The 17,528-nt window shown below is 40.9% G+C and overlaps 1 protein-coding gene across 2 annotated transcripts in view; it reads left to right on the top strand.

The window, feature by feature from the left end:
• atp13a3 (ATPase 13A3) overlaps positions 1-17,528 on the top strand; it is a 57,179-nt gene that overhangs the window by 16,092 nt on the left and 23,559 nt on the right. For both annotated transcript variants that reach the window (XM_082505577.1, XM_082505578.1), the window contains exons 5-9: positions 3,132-3,374; positions 3,565-3,635; positions 3,881-3,964; positions 4,164-4,233; positions 4,684-4,818. In XM_082505577.1, coding sequence (XP_082361703.1) covers positions 3,132-3,374; positions 3,565-3,635; positions 3,881-3,964; positions 4,164-4,233; positions 4,684-4,818 — 603 coding nt within the window. The remainder of the gene's footprint in view (positions 1-3,131; positions 3,375-3,564; positions 3,636-3,880; positions 3,965-4,163; positions 4,234-4,683; positions 4,819-17,528) is intronic.

Raw genomic sequence — 17,528 nt, 5'->3', positions numbered from 1 at the left:
TGGAAAGTTTAAAAAGTCTTGAAATTTGGCCCACACCTCCAATGTGATGAATGCTTTGTTATGTGATCACTTTCCTTGAATAGCGCAAAATGGCTCCACAGCACCCCCTACAAAATTTCAAATCATCAGCCCCTGCTCTGTGTTTTATCTATGAGTCTGAAACCTGATAAGCTTGTAGAAGATATCAAGATGTAAAAAAAAGTCTCTTGGAGCAATATCCCAAATCCAACAGAAAGTCAACCATTTTAAGAACTCTCTGCCTGGGAGGGATGTGAGGTGGGCAAATGAACTGAATCATTTCTTCAACAGATTTGATTCAGCCATGAGGCAGTCTGCAACATCGGCTGCAGACTCACCCACCCCCACTGCTGCTGTTCCACCTCAGACACTTCACACCTCCTCTATTCACCCTGCTCACTCCCCCCCACCCCCAACAACAGCATCCAATACACACTCAACACAAGGCTCCAGCCTGTCTCTCTCAACCACCCAGGTTAGGAGGGAACTGAGGAGGATTAATGGCAAGAAGGCAGCGGGTCCAGATGGCATCAGCTCGAGGGTCGTCAGGTCCTGCGCGGACCAACTGTGTGGGGTGATGGAGCACCTCTTCAACCTGAGCCTGAGGTTGGGAAGAGTCCCACAGCTCTGGAAAACCTCCTGTGTTGTACCAGTGCCAAAGACTTCACGCCCCAAGGACCTCAACAGCTACAGGCCGGTGGCTCTGACATCCCACCTGATGAAGACCCTGGAGCGGTTGGTCCTGGCTCAGCTTCGGCGCCTAATAAGCTCATCACTGGACCCACTTCAGTTTGCCTACCAGCCTGGCATTGGAGCGGATGATGCCGTCATTCACCTCCTACATCGTTCCCTCGCTCACCTGGAGACCGCTGGAAGCACTGTGAGAATCATGTTCTTTGATTTCTCCAGTGCCTTCAACACCATTCTTCCCTCAGTTCTGAAGGACAAGCTGGTGAACTCTGGAGTGGACCATCACCTCACTACCTGGATCCTGGACTACCTCACCGACCGACCACAGTATGTGAGGACTCAGGGCTGTGTGTCGGACAGGGTCGTCTGCAGTACGGGGGCCCCACAGGGAACGGTTCTGGCTCCGTTCCTCTTCACCATCTACACTGCAGACTTCTCCCACAATTCCACCCAGTGCTTCCTGCAGAAGTTCTCTGATGACTCTGCAATAGTCGGCCTCATCACTGATGGGGACGACAAGGAGTACAGAGGTCTGACCCAAGACTTTGTAGACTGGTGCCAGCTGAACTACCTCCAGATCAACGCCAGTAAAACCAAGGAACTGGTGGTAGACTTCCGCAGGCACAAGCATTCTCCACTGCAACCACTGAACATCCAGGGTATGGACATTGAGGCTGTGGACAGCTACAGGTACCTTGGTGTTCATCTGAACAATAGACTGGACTGGACTCATAACTCAGACGCCCTCTACAGGAAAGGCAGAGCAGGCTGTACCTGCTGCGGAGACTCAGGTCGTTTGGGGTGGAGGGCCCACTCCTGAAGAAATTCTATGACTCTGTTGTGGCTTCTGCTATCTTTTATGGCGTGGTCTGCTGGGGAGGCAGCATCTCTGCTGGGGACAGGAAGAGACTGAACAGGGTGATCCGAAGGGCCAGCTCTGTTCTAGGATGCCCTCTGGACCCAGTGGAGGTGGTGAGTGACAGGAGAACGGCGGCTAAGCTGTCATCCCTGTTGGACAACATCTCCCACCCCATGCAGCAGACTGTGACAGCACTGAGCAGCTCCTTCAGTGGGAGACTGCGGCACCCACGGTGTGGGACGGAGAGATTTCGCAGGTCTTTCCTCCCCACTGCTGTCAGACTCCATAATAAAGACTTTAACTGATCAAGCACACACATCCATACATATGCAATAATACTAAGTGCAATAATCCTTTCTGTCATCGTTGTATTTTTACTCAGTTGTATATAGTATTTGTATTTGTATTCTATTTTTATCTTATTGTATATTTATTTTATTTTATTCTACTGTATATAGTATTTTATTTTATTCTATTCTGTACAGTTGTGTACTGTATTTATTCTTATTGTATTCTAATTTTTGCCTCATAACTTTTGCACTGTCCACTTCCTGCTGTGACAAAACAAATTTCCCACGTGTGGGACTAATAAAGGTTATCTTATCTTATCTTATCTTATCTTAATTTTCGCGACATTTTCCCCTCTTTTCAGGCTCCGTACTTTGACGAACTCCTCCAAAGATTTTCATCAGATTGACGTGATCTGCAGTGCGTGGAATCTGAAGACCTTCGTGATGTTAAATTGCGAAGCTTTTTACGTTGAGGGAAACGGGGTGGTCATGGCGGCACGTAGAGTTTCAAACACTCGCCAAAAAGCAGTAATCTGCTGTCACTCAAAAACACAATGTCCAATCTCACACAAAGGTCGCAGGCATGATGAGACTCGAGCTCAGAAATAGTTGTTGTTATGCCATTTGTCAGTAATGTTTAGAGCGCCACCTAGTGGGACGACTATAATCATGATCGAATGAGATGAAATGTTAGCTGGGCAGGGATAGCTCAGTAGGTAGAGTGGTGGCCCCATGATCGGAAGGTCGGTGGTTCGACTCCACTGAACGCTACCCTGAGGTACCCCTGAGCAAGGTACCGTCCCTACACACTGCTTCCCGGGCGCTGCATTGGTGGCTGCCCACTGCTTTACTGGGTGAATGGGTTAAATGCAGAGGAACTATTTCCCTACGGGGACTAACATGCACACTTTACTTTACTGGTGGTTAAATGCATGAATTCCATCAATTTGACATCAGATCGGACGTGCTGGTTGTAGGTGTTGGGCGTGGCTCGACGTGCCGGGGTGCGAGGGCCCTCATAACGCTGCTTGCAGCTTTAATTATTATTATTATTATTATTTTAGTAAAAAATTTCACATCTGTATTTTTCCGTTATATTAATGGAAATATAGTTATGAGCTCTCACCCCACTTCCCAGTGACTAAAAATGGAGACAGACATATAGAATAATGTTGTTCCTCCTCATAAACGTTGCACTTAATAGGGGGAAATTTGTTGTTACTTAATGAAGCTTCTCAGAAATTCACTAGATTAACTTTGTTTGGGTGGTTTAGGATGAGTTCCGGCGCTGGTTCCTGGCCAGGGTGCGAGTGATGCTTGCCCCAGGGAGAAACCCCTTCCACAGCCTGGAGACCCAGACCACCTCCCCCTCCTTCCCTTCCTCTCCTTCCTCCCTCTCCTACCCCTTCTCCTCCTCTGCTTCCCCACCTCAGGCCAACGGACACACCATTCATCCCTCCGATGGCAGCCCTGCTCAGGAGCTCATCAGAAAATTTGCAGACTACCAGCCCACGCAGGTAGGCACAACACTTGTCTCAACATAAATCTGTAGTATAAACTGGAAATGCACTAAGCACATAAATGAATGTGACTGTCGTTTTTCAAAGTTCATAGAAGGGTTGTTTTATGGACAACAATACAAATATGATTACTTTTGCCAAATAAATCTGTCTCTTATTTTGGTCCCTTTGCTCTTTTTCCCCTCAGATTCGCTACTTTACCTTTCATAGCACAAAGTATTATTGGAACGACGAGAAGCAGAACTTTGAGGTTTTAACGTAAGCATTCTTTTATAACTATATAACTTTCAATTTTCACTGCAGAATCCTCTTAAGTAAACTCTTCAAAGGTTGCACACAGCAGTAATGACAAGTAAATATATGACTCTTGCTCTGTATGTTGACTAACAAAAAAAACTTGAGGGGGAGAAGATTTTCATTTTATAGCAACTTGCATGCTTGTTTTGCTTTTGCTGTTGCGGTTATGTGGAATTAAAGTATCTCCTCCAATGTTCCTATTACAGTGGCCTGGAGGATCTGCAGGTCAGCTGCTCCACCCTCCACTCGGAGCACAGCACAGGCCTGACTATGAACCAGCAGGAGTACAGGTAACATTCAATCAAAAGACAAAGTCACTCAAGTTTGTACGGCACTGTAGGTGCAAGGAGTTGTTGTTGTTCAGTTGTTGGGGTTAAAAACTATAAGCCCTGATATTGTAACTGGAGTTAATGAACAGTGGAGGAGGAATATCCACAGTCTTTGGTATTTACACACAAACTAAATACAATTTTTCTTCCTGTCTTTTAGGAGACTGTTCTTCGGAGTGAATGAAATTGCAGTGAAAGTGCCTTCTGTTTTCAAGCTGCTTATCAAAGAGGTAAAAGCAAAGTTTGAGTTTCTGTATGCAGCATGAATGTGTGTGAGACATCTTTTCATCTTGTGGGTTTATTGACACCTTGCACCAAATATTAGTGAATTAGTTTATTGTGTGGCACACGTATAATAATTTGAGAACAGAAATCCTTTTCTTCTGTCAGAACAGAGTCGTGCTTATGTACTGCTGTCTTGCTACTTTTTCATGTTAATGCGATTAGCTGAAGTAGGTTGTTAATCATTTCAGCGCATTATGAATGAAACTGTGTTTAAAATTTTTCTTTTCTTTTTTTTTTTATATTTAAGGAAATTGTACTGGTTCAACATTTTCAAATATTTCTGTTTTCTTGTGATTTCTGGATCTTTCTCCGTTTTTCTCTCTTTGTTTTGTTTTGTTTTATTTTATTTGACCTCTTTGCTTGCCATACCGATTCCTCTCTAAATCCTTCTGCAGGTCCTCAACCCTTTCTACATCTTCCAACTCTTCAGTGTGATCCTGTGGAGTGCCGATGAGTATTACTACTATGCTGCGGCCATTGTTTTAATGTCGGTCATATCCATAGCTACCTCTTTGTACACCATCAAAAAGGTAAGCTCTACAACATCATGAGATTGAATTGAACTCGTATTTCTGTCAGGAGCAATTTTAAGTCAGTGGGTTGAAAATTAGTTCACTTTGTTTTTCTGTAATACTTAGATTTTGTTTAATGAAACTAAATTTTAGCACAGAGCTCTATTAATACAGAATTAATCAGCAAATGTGTGAAAGAAGAAACAGGTTGATTCTTTTTTTCTAATATAAACACTTGTTTTGAAAATCTTCAGCATCCTTGGAATAACTTAAACTATTCAAGTATTTATGTCATATCAGCCACTGATAACGTATCCTTAGATTTACTTATTGTATCATTATGTCAAAACACAATGATGACGGCTTACTTAGCTTTTGCTTTTTTCCCACCTCATTAGCAATGGGGCCTAAGCCCAGTTTGTCCAGCTGTGTTTTTGCCTGATGGCGTTCCCACGATTGTTTTTGTTTTCAGTCTCAGATAAACGTCTTCAAAGGCTGACTCATTTATATGGAACATTACATTAAGTACCACAGAATCAGACGACTGCCTGTTGAAGACCTTTTCCCCCTTCTTATTAGTGTGAATGCTTGAAAAGCATTCACAGTATTGTTATTCTAATCTTTATTAGTGTGAATGCTTGAAAAGCATTCACAGTATTGTTCTTCTAATCTTTATTATTATTCTATTTTTTTATTATTATTATCTATTCCGTACGTTTTTTGAAAGCCTACTCCTTCAAAACCGTTCAACTTAGAAAAACCATTCAAACATCGTTAGATTCCTATTCTTTTGGACATGACTGCTTCTATTTTTCATATTTTTAACATTTATATTTTTAATTTTATTCAACTTTATTCAACAAAAATTTCCCATGTATTTCAATGGGGAGACCCTTCAAATTCTCATTCAACTTACTCATTTTTAAACTCTTACTACTTCCACATACATTGACATAGAGCCACCATTCAAACTTTAAAACGAAGACAAGACATTCAACTATTCAACTTGTATTTATCTTTTCAATATCTATTATACTTTTTCTTCAGTTCCAGTTTAAGTTTCATGATGTTTTTTCACCCGTTTCAGAGTTTATAATGGGTGTGTATGGGACGGAATGTTGGGGCTAGAGTGAGACAGCTCAACTGCTAGAGTGAGAGGAGCAAAAAAATTAATCTTAAAATCTTTTTTAAAACTGCTGCTGTGTCCGCAGCGTTTGCTCTACAGGTATGATTTTACCCTCAAAACGTAGCCATCGCTGTCCTCTTTCATCCAATGTGTTTACTATTGTACTAGGTGTTATGGTTCTTTCATAAATGTCACCAATGCACAGCCTCCTCCCTCCAACTCTTCCATAGACTCTAATGTTAAAATGTCTCAGAAGGTTCGTTTGAAAATCAGAAGAGCATGGTGTCTTTCCACTGTCACCACGCCCATATAATAAACTCCACAGGCATGAAAACTGAGAATTTGGTAGACTAGACATTGCTGTCGCTCACGGTGAAAGAATTTTGTCAACACGACATGTACTTTTCATTTGGGAAGAATTTGTTTCGGCCTGACTTTTCTGTTCATTTTAAGCAGCAAAAGTGAGGCGCATGTCTGTGTCGTGTGTATGGAGCCATTGGGTGCAGTTACTATAGCAACCAGGCTCACACCTGCCTGCTTAACGAGCTCTCTCTCACTCTGCCAAGGTTAAACCTAAAAATGTTAGATTGTAGTAAGATTAACTTTTTCAATAGTACAATAAGACAGATTTGACAGGGTTTTGCCACAGATTAATAGTTTGTCACTAGTTAGTATATGTGAGACAAAAGTAAGTAGAGCATTGTGATTGGCACAAAGGTTTTTCAGATCTGGGCAGTTGGAGTCAGTTGATGACTTCAAAATCATCCTTTCTGACTGGATAATTAAAGCTCTCAGCATCTATTGGTCTGTAGTTAATTTCCCCACCTTTTAACTAACGTTTAACTAATCTAATCTCATTTAATGTTTCTGTTTATAGTCTGTATAGTTTATCTCCCCACGAATACACTCAAAGTAGTCTTAAAATAAAACCCACAAAACAGTTCAAGATTTAATACTTTTTATTTGCTCATTTAATGCCAGTTGCCCTGTTTTTCTGTATGTCACTCATTCGCTTATACTTGGGCAAAAAGTACCAATTTGTACACTAGTATAGTGTATTTTTTCCCTCTATCTCTCTATGTCTGTCACACACAGAGACCAACACACAGACATGTATATGCTCATTATTGCTGTTCAAACTGATGGTCAAATTTCCAAGCACCACCTGAACGCCTCATCTGTTTTTAACCTATCACTGGACCAACTGTCGTCATTCCGCTTCGCTCTCTGCTGTGGTAAGTACAGTACACTCAGTACTGCAGTGTTTTATTTTTATGATGGAAAAAATACATGTTTGACATTTAAACTCACATATCAAGTCCAACAGAGTTAAAAAGAATTCAAAGAAGAAAGAAAAAAGAATAACCTTCGCTATCATTTATATACGTTTATGATGTTTTGCTGTTAGCAGCAGTGCTAACGCTAGCTTCGATGCTAATGCTAGCAACAATGCTAATGCTAGCAACAATGCTAACGCTAGCTATAGTGCTAACACTAGCCTTAGCACTTGTTAACTGACAAAAATAATATTCCTGTGATATTTCTTGCCGGTCAGTGAGACAAAAGTAAGAAATGAGCTTTATTATTGCCATTGTGGCTCAGTTTTAACAGTAAGAGTGCTAGCGCTAGTAGCATTGCTAACGCTAGCTGCAATGCTAACGCTAGCTGCAATGCTAACGCTAGCTGCATTGCTAACACTAACTGAAGTGCTAATGCTAGCCGGAATGCTAGCGCTAGCAGCAATGCTAAGGCTAGTAACAGTCTAACAGTAGCCTTACATAAGTGGCAATACTTCAGTTAATTAGTTTGAATTGTAAAATGGCTGCTGTATCAGTTGGTGTGCTATATTACTCTATAATTACCCTGCTGACTATAAGTTCAGTGTATCATGTCGTGTGGGCTTTGTATTTCTGTTAGTCTGATAACACTGTACAGACAACTAACGTATTATTTCTCGTGTTACACTTTCAGGAACCTGACTGACACTGTGCTTTGCCTGGTAGGTGTGCACATACTGTAAGAGAAGTAGACCAAAATAATAAAATAATCTGACTAATATAAGATGTAAAGTGATGGGTTCAAACTTTGTGCTAGACCTTTTAAACACAATTTTATAATAAATACACATAAGTGCAGCTTAACAATTGGGCTAAAATATTTTTTTCGTACATTTTTGTAGTCACACATGTGATTAATTAATGATTCACTCAATCATATTTGTATTTAAAAATATTATTGCTGAATTTAATTAAATATTTATTCTTTTAAAAAGTGCCCAATTATGCAACTTTTTGCACATGGCAGCTGACAACAGTTTAGCTTGAATATTTGTTTTGTCCTTTTTCAGTAGTCACAATTAGTTCATACAATTACCATGTGATATAATTTTAATAAAATAATTTTTTTCTTGTTTTTTGTTCACAGTGTGCAGAAGAAGAACAAGGACCAGATCTCCAGTCTTCTCTCTCACATCCCAACCCCCCAACCCCTCTATCCTCTGTCCTGCTCCACCTGTTGTCTCTGCCTTCTTTCCATCTGTATTTCACTCTGTGGTTTGTGAGAAATTTTGCCAAACCAACAATCCTTTTGCGGTTTGATTTAAAGCCGTGTCTCTCCTGCTCTGTCTGTTCTCTCTGCTAAATTTTCTCTCTACCTGTTTTTCACTCTTGGCTTGCTGCTGAAAAACGCCAAGCCAACAAAGCAATAAAGAGTGCATATTTTGCCTCAACCTATGAACAAACTGAACAAACAAAGAAAAATCTGCGGTTTGATTTAAAGCCGTGTCTCTCCTGCTCTGTCTGTTCTCACTGCTAAATTTTCTCTCTACCTGTTTTTCACTCTTGGCTTGCTGCTGAAAAACGCCAAGCCATTAAAGCAATAAAGAGTGCATATATTGCCTCTACCTGAGAACAAACTGAACAAACAAAGAAAACTAATTCACGGTTTGATTGTGATTTCCCAGCCGTGTCTCTCCTGCTCTGCCTGTTCTCTCTTCTAAATTTTCTCTCTACCTGTTTTTCACTCTTGGCTTGCTGCTAAGTTGTGCCAAGCCAATAAAGAGAGTGCATAATATTCTCTCAACTGAAGAACAAACTGTCAAACGAAAGACAACTGTTTAAGACAAATAAAAACTGAAATATAAAAACAAAGACAACATCTCCTGGTGTGTGCCACTCTTATCTTGTGAACAATTTTTCTAAAGACTAAGAAACTTGCAGGTGTGTGAAAATGCCAAGGAAGCAGAAAAAGTCACAAGCTGCAAAACAACGCTGGAAAAAGTTTCATGAGTTTCACAGTGTACCAACATGTGAACAAGCTGAGTTTGATTTTCCTCAGAGCTCTGCAGAAGACAGTGTGTCTACAAAGACCAATTCTGACAGTGTCAAACAGGCAGGTCAACATGTTCCTGCACATGTACAACAGGTATCTTATGCTGATGCTGTAAAGAGTGGACTGCAGCATGAATTTAATGAACAACATGAGGTGTCATGTGACCCACAGGTGGGTTATGCTGATTTTTTGAAAAGAGGCTGTCACAGTGATGTGGCAGGACCATCTCATGCAGAAAGACTGAACCTTGAAAACCAGCCCTCTGTTATACATGTCTGTGCATCTCGCAGCCAGGCTCATCCTAAATATGGAGACTCCAGAAACAAGCAGTGCACATGTAACTCACTCACATTTCTTGCTTTCCTTCATGAGAATGAAAACATGACTACAGCTGACCTAAATCTGGTCTTGGATAAAGGTGATGTGATGTACAAAGAGGCCAAGAAAAGATTTCCTAAAAATATTCATTTGGCAACCGATGAGCTGCCAGACAAAGTTGATGCTCGCAGGTCTATGTATGATGTCGACATGACACAGCCTTCCCGGTATGGGACATTTGAAGAACCTCCAGAGGAGGCAGTAGATACCTTTCTGAGCTTAGAAGCAGGACTGAGCTGCCTGTTGTCAGATGTGCAGTATGCCTTACTGATTATGAGTGGATTGTGTATCGCAGTGTTCAGATCCACATCAGGCATATATGGTTTCTTTGACCCACACCCCAGAACACCCATTGGTCTTCCTCTACTACTACAGTCACGTAATCGTGGTACAGCTGTGATGCTGAAATTCACACTCCTCAGTGACATGATTAAGAGGCTCCAAGATTCTTATGAAATGATGGAGATATCACCCTCTTGTAACTATGAACTGAAGCCTGTGCAGTTCTACAGTATGAGCACAGTCAACCTGAGTGATACTATCACAGACACAGTCTGCAGACCAACAGCTGCCACTGCTGTGGCACCTACTCACTCTGATACAACTGTTGATGAAGCAAACCCCTCTACTCCAAGGAGAAACACAACCACTGATCCGACTGAAAATATCTTTTGTCAAATGTCCATTTGTACGCCACTGGTGAAACAAAAAGAAGTCCACATGACTCAGTTCACATCATATGAAGATCAGAATGAACCTCCTAATATACCAACTGAAGAACTATGCAGTGAATTAAGTTTCCTTCCATCAAGTGATGCTTTTTCATGTCAATCAAATGCTGCCATAACAAATGTTGCTGCCTGTGACCTTTCTGATATAGTTTTACAAAAACTGAAAAAAGTTAATAAACAACAAAGGCAAAAAATGAAAAGAAGATTAATGGCATCAGAGAAACCCAGAAATCAGAGAAAAGAAAACCAAAAAAGGAAAGAACAACAAAAGTATGCTTCAAATAAAGATTACAAAGAAAAGAAAAAATCTTGCACAAGCGAGACATATAAAAACAATCCTGAAGTTAGACAAAAACAACAACAGTATATGAAAAGACGTTACTGTGAAAATGATGAATTCAGACAGAAACAACAGCAATATATTAGAAGACGTTACTGTGAAAATGATGAATTCAGACAGAAACAACAGCAATATATTAGAAGACGTTACTGTGAAAATGATGAATTCAGACAGAAACAACAGCAATATATTAGAAGACGTTACTGTGAAAATGATGAATTCAGACAGAAACAACAGCAATATATTAGAAGACGTTACTGTGAAAATGATGAATTCAGAAAGAAACAAAAACAATATGTTAAAAAACGTTTTTCTGAGAATGCTACAGTTAGAAAGAAACAACAACAATATATTAAAAGACGCTACTGTGAGAACGATGAATTCAGAAAGAAAAAACAACAATATATTAAAAGACGCTACTGTGACAATGCTGAATTTAGACAAAAACAAAAAAACTATATAACTGAAAGGTATCAAGAAAACCCTGAATTCAGAGAGAGACAGAGATCTCGAGTGACTCAGCGTTATGCACGTGACAATGCATTCAGAGTAAGACACAGACAACTAATGAAATCTTGCATGTGGATAGAGAACAAACTTGGGCTGTTAACACTGAATCTTTGGAAACGTTCTACCGGGAAGTTATTTTGCCCCATATTTTATCGCAGCTTTGAATTCATATCAGCATGAGTAATTTATCAGTCCAAATGTTTATAGTTAATTTTAAAACTATTTGTAAATATTTGTAAATTGTACCCATGTACTGTATGCTTCAAGGCTTCATTTCCAAACCAAGTGCGACCCTGCACAAGGTCAAAGTATGTCAAAAACCCACATGTAGTTGCAACATGTTTGACAGGAAAGTTTGTTCATGTTTGTGATGAAAACTGCAGAAATGAGCAGTGCAAAGTGCCTGATGAGAGAAAGAGAGAGTGGATATGTCACACCTGCCACGATCATCTTAAAAATGGATCCATGCCAGCACTTGCTGTTGCCAATAAGTTGGATCTTGCTGATATTCCAGCTGAACTTTCTGATCTCAACATACTGGAGAGACATCTCATAGCCAAGTGCATACCATTTGCCAAGATCATTCCTCTTCCCAAAGGCAGACAAAGAGCAATTAGAGGAAATGTGGTCTGTGTCCCATCAGAGGTACAGGAAACTGTTGAAACACTACCTCGATTGAGAATTAATTCTCAGGTCATGAGAGTAAAACTGAAGAGACGCTTGTCTTACAAAGGTCATCAGCTGTTTCAGACTGTAAGCTGGTCTAAACTTGTGCAAGCACTGCATAAACTCAAGCAGATTCATCCACAGTATAAGGATGTGAGCATCAGAGATGATGCTGAGCTGTGTGATCCAACTCTTCCTGATGAAGATGATGAGGATGATGATGATGAAAACATGAATGAGGACGATTATGATGAGGCTGATTTAATGGAAATTGACAGCTGTGAGAAAAATGCACTGAGTGAAGCACAAAATATAAATGAACAGGACATTGACATGTTACCCTGTGATGGTGAACAATCGCATGAACAGATGAGAGATGATTCAGAGCAAGCAGATGGACTGACTAATGGTGGTTTTGCACTCGAGTCCTGTTTGCAGCCCCCTGATGTGGCTGAGGAGATATTATGTTTCAGTGAAGGAATCTACTCTGTTGCTCCTGCAGAGAGAAACAATCCAATAAGTTTTTTCAAAACACCTAAACTGGAGGCCATGGCCTTCCCTGTGCAGTTTCCTACAGGCCAAAACACACTTGATGAAAGAAGGCTGATCAAAGTATCCCCCAGTGGGTATTTCAAATCAAGACTTTTCTGCATTGATGATCGTTTTGCCAAAGACACAAACTATTTATTCTTTGCACAGTTTGTGACTGAAATACACTTGGCTACATCCAGCATGACAGTACAGTTAAGGAAGGCAAAGCCTCTGACCAGAGATGGTAGAAAAATAACCTCAGGCATGTTACAAGATAAACATGAGGTGGAGAAACTGGTGCGAAATAAAGATGCAGTGAGATTCATGCAGCCTCTGAGAGGAACCCCAGCCTATTGGGAGAAAACAACAAGAGATCTTTTTGCCATGATCAGACAGTTGGGAACTCCCACGTTCTTTTGCACATTTTCAGCTGCTGAAATGCGCTGGCCTGAAGTGATCGAGGCAATAACAAGGCAGCAAGGTGAACAAGTGAATTTTGAAGGACTCGACTGGTCAGCAAAGTGTGACATCCTGAGAAGCAATCCTGTCACAACAATGCGCATGTTTGACAAGAGAGTTGAAGCATTATTCAGAGATTTACTCTTATCTCCCGCAGAGCCACTTGGGAAAGTCATTGACTACTTTTACAGAGTTGAGTTTCAGCACAGAGGAAGCCCACACATACACTGCCTCCTGTGGGTAGAAGGTGCTCCTGTGTTTGAGGAGGATGATGAGCAAACTGTTCTTGATTTTATAAACAAATACATCACAGCTCAGCTGCCTGATCCACATAAACAACCTGAACTGTACAAAAAAGTAACAGAAGTGCAAAAACACAGTAAGAACCACACAAAGACGTGCTTTAGGAGTTTAAGCTCCGGGTGCCGTTTTGGTTTTCCCAAACCACCCTGCAATGAGACAATGATCACAAGACCCAGTGAGGATGATGCACTGGAAGTAGAAACGGCAAAGAACAAGCTCAGACCACTGAACCAGCTGCTGAATGAACCTGAAACTGCTTCCATGAGTTTAGAGCAGCTCTTGGAAAGATGCAAGTTGACACATGCAGAATATGAGAGATACCTGAATAAAATGAACATGAGGAGTACGATCATACTAAAGCGTGATCCAAAAGACTCTTGGATAAACGGCTATAATCCACATCTGCTTGAAGCCTGGAACAGTAATATCGACATAAGCTTTGTTTTAGATGCTTTTGGTGCTGCAAATTATTTAATGAAATATATATCAAAAAAAGAGGGCGGGCTATCTGAGTACCTGAAAACTGTCATTGAGAACTCCCATAAGGACAGTGTAAATGAGTGCGATGAAATGAGAGCCGTCATGCAGGCATATTCAAAGAAGCGAGAGATCAGTGCACAGGAGTGTGTTGCTCGTGCATGTGGTCTTCACATGAAGCAATGCTCACGTGCTGTAATATTCATTCCAACTGATGATAATCCTGTGAAAATGAGTCGTCCCCTGTCAGTTCTGGACAACACAACACCTGAGTCTTCCAATGTTTGGATGACATCTTTGAATGACAAATACAAAGCCAGACCTGAAACACCAGAGTATGAGGAGATGTGCATGGCAGACTTTGCTGCTACTTGCAGGATTGTCTATGGCCAACAGAAAAAAGGTAAAGATGTTTTGCCCCTTCTCAATGAGATGGGGTTTGTGCAAAGGCGCAAAAACAATAAGCCTGCTATCATCAGATTTCACCGCTGCTCACAAGAAAAACATCCAGAGCAATATTACGGAAGACTGCTTAAACTGTACCTTCCTCATCGTTCAGACCACGAACTGAAAACACCATCGTTGCCAACCTATCAGGCTTTCTATGGTGCTGGCTGTGTACAGCTACCAGGTACTGACCATCTTGAGTACGTGCAACACATTGTCAAAAGAAACAGAGAAAAATATGAGAAAAACAGTGAGGAGATCGAGAGCGCTGTTGAGGAATATGAGCAGAACAGAGGTGTGACTGACGAATGGTGTAATCTGGCACCTGAATCAGATCTCGTAAGGTTGCCACTTGTTGAACAAGAAAGAGAGCGAGACAATGAAAATGAACAGGAAGATGTGCCCGACTACAGCCGTCAGGCTGATGCTTCAACAGAAGTCAGAGCCATCAGGGAACCCCCTGCTATTGATCCCACATTGTTACGTCAGATGTTTCAGAATCTGAACAAGAAGCAAGCCTGCATATTTTATGCAGTTAGAGACTGGTGCATTAAAAGAGTCTGTGCTCTAAATCCAGAGCAGTTTTTCTTTTATATTAATGGTGGTGCTGGAACAGGAAAATCACATCTTATCAAATGCATCTACTCAGAAGCATCTAAGATACTGAGCAAAGTGCCCAGATATGCAGACGACGTTGACATATCAAAACCCACTGTCCTGTTAACTGCTTTCACTGGGACTGCAGCTTTTAACATTTCTGGAACAACACTGCATTCTCTTCTCAAGCTGCCTAGAAGCTTAAAACCTCCCATTCAGGGACTTGGCAATCAGCTGGATGAAGTCAGATCAGAACTTTTGAATGCTGAAATAATCGTCATTGACGAAGTGTCTATGGTGTCAAGACATCTGTTTGCATATGTAGATGCAAGACTCAAACAGATCAAAGGGACTCGGAGACCCTTTGGAGGCATGTCAGTCATTGCTGTCGGAGACTTCTATCAGCTACCCCCAGTGCGACAGTCTAAACCTCTCTGTGTGCACGACCCGTCTGAGATCGACCTGTGGCGGGAGCATTTTCAGATGATCACTCTGACTGAGATTATGCGTCAGAAAGATGATGTTGTCTTTGCAGAGATGCTGAACAGAATTCGTGTGAAAGGAAAGTTGGATGAGCTTTGCGAAGCAGATAGAAATTTGTTGTCACAGGCCATAACTGAACCAGCCCTTTGTCCAACTGATGCGTTGCACATTTTTGCAACTAATAAAGAAGTGGATGCACACAACTCTGCAACACTGGCTCTGCTCCACACTCATATCATTGACATCCATGCAGATGATTATAGAAAAGATCCTAGAACTGGCAGAATGGCACTTCAAGACAGACCATTGAAAGGAGGTAAAAACGAGTTACCAGACACACTGAAAGTTGCAGAAGGAGCTCGTGTCATGCTCACCAGAAACATTGACATACAAAATGGTTTGGTTAATGGAGCTTTTGGAATACTACTTAGAGTAGTTCACTCTGAAAACGACCAACACATCATCAAGCTTGGACTTAAAATGGATAATGAGACATCTGGAAAGAATAACCGCACACCAGCAGACGACATGGTGTACATTGAGAGAGCAGAGGAGAATCTGAAGCAGAAAGGAGTGGTACGAAGACAGTTCCCAGTGAAGCTGGCCTTTGCATGTACAATACATAAGGTACAGGGTATGACAACTACATCAGCTGTTGTCTCTCTTAAGAGCATTTTTGAGCCCGGCATGGCCTACGTAGCTGTCAGTAGAGTGACGTCTCTCAGTGGACTGTATCTTCTTGATATGGAAGAGAAAAAAATATTCACCAACCCAGAAATCACTGCAGCGCTTGAGAACATGAGACAAGCCAACCTTGATGACATGATGCCTCTTCTACACGTGAGGCAAACACTGAGCAGGTCAGAGGTTTTCACCATTGTTCATCATAATACAGAGGGACTGCCAGCTCACATTAATGACATCAAAAGTCACCATGAATTGTGTCTAGCAGATGTTTTGTGCCTAACAGAAACACACCTGCGGGGCTCTTTTGTCGCAGAGAGTCTCCACTTGGAAAATTACAATTTGTTCAAACGCAACAGACACCTGTCCTACACAAACTTTCCCCAGATGGCAAACAGAAGTGGTGGTGGAGTTGCTGTTTATGTGAAAAGTGACATTCAAGTGCATGAAAAACAGTACATCCATAATGTAACTGACCTTGAATTTCTGGCTTTAAAGGTTGAAGCACCAGTCAGTGCTCTGATTGCAGTTGTATACAGACCTCCAGACTACACTCTGAGGCCATTCCTGAAAAACCTGGTAAGCCTATTAGACTCATTGGAGATCATGGACTGTCATCCCATCATAGTTTGTGGTGATTTTAATGAGAATGTTTTATCCAGTGCAAACAAACCAATCCTGGAGCTGTTTGAGTCTAGGGGATACGCACAGGTCATCACTGCCCCTACCACAGAGAAGAACACACTGCTTGACCTAATTTTCATTTCTCAGTCAGATCGATGTCTCCATTCTGGAGTCATGAAGACATACCATAGTTACCATGACCCAGTATACTGTGTATTGTCCTGTGATGATTCATGATCTAGATCTTTGAATACAGTAAGTAATTTCTATATTTTTGAATGACTTAAGAAAGTAGAGCGATATTTAAAAGTTGACGCCCTGCATTGCAGTATAATGGTTGAATTGTTTACATAAAATACAATTACATGAATTAAGTAATGATATCAGTAAAAGATGACAATTTTATTTATTACAGAAAATCTAAAATTCACTAACAGTAACCTATAAATGTCAGAAAAATCAAATATAGCAGTTTGAAACGAACAGTGTAGGCATATCCTCTCTGCAGCCAGGCTTCAACATCCTGCCAGGCTGCCCCAGTCTCACTGTGGCTGGGAGGGAGGGAGGGTGGACCAGAGGATTGCCTACACAACACATAAATGTTCAACAGCTTCTTCATTGTTTCTGAGAGAACAATAATGACTAAAGGTTGCTTTTTAAAAAAACAAACAAACAAACAAACAAACAAACAAACAAACCTAATTACAGCAATAATGACAGTTAAGCCACTTTATGTGTGCCTCTATTTTGAAATACTATTTACAAAAATGTTATTATTTTGGTTTGTTATAAACTTTAAACTTTTTCAAAAGTATACGATTATATTTTTGGACAAATCTTTTGATGAAACATAAATTTTTATGAGCTTTTATCATGTTTCGGCCAGTGCATTTATTAGGGTGGGTCTGGGTTGATAACTGCACATTTCTGGCCAGAAATGTTTCAGCAGTGTTACATAAGTAGTACATATGTAACACTTGCTTTCTGTTACCAGCTGATACCCTACATTTGTATAGACATTGGATGGTGTGAGGTTGGGGAG

Source organism: Aulonocara stuartgranti (genome assembly GCF_965226115.1).
Source record: "Aulonocara stuartgranti genome assembly, chromosome: 15".
Classification (NCBI taxonomy): domain Eukaryota; kingdom Metazoa; phylum Chordata; class Actinopteri; order Cichliformes; family Cichlidae; genus Aulonocara; species Aulonocara stuartgranti.
Note: the sequence above shows the minus strand (reverse complement) of the source record. Positions and strands in the feature narration are given on the sequence as shown.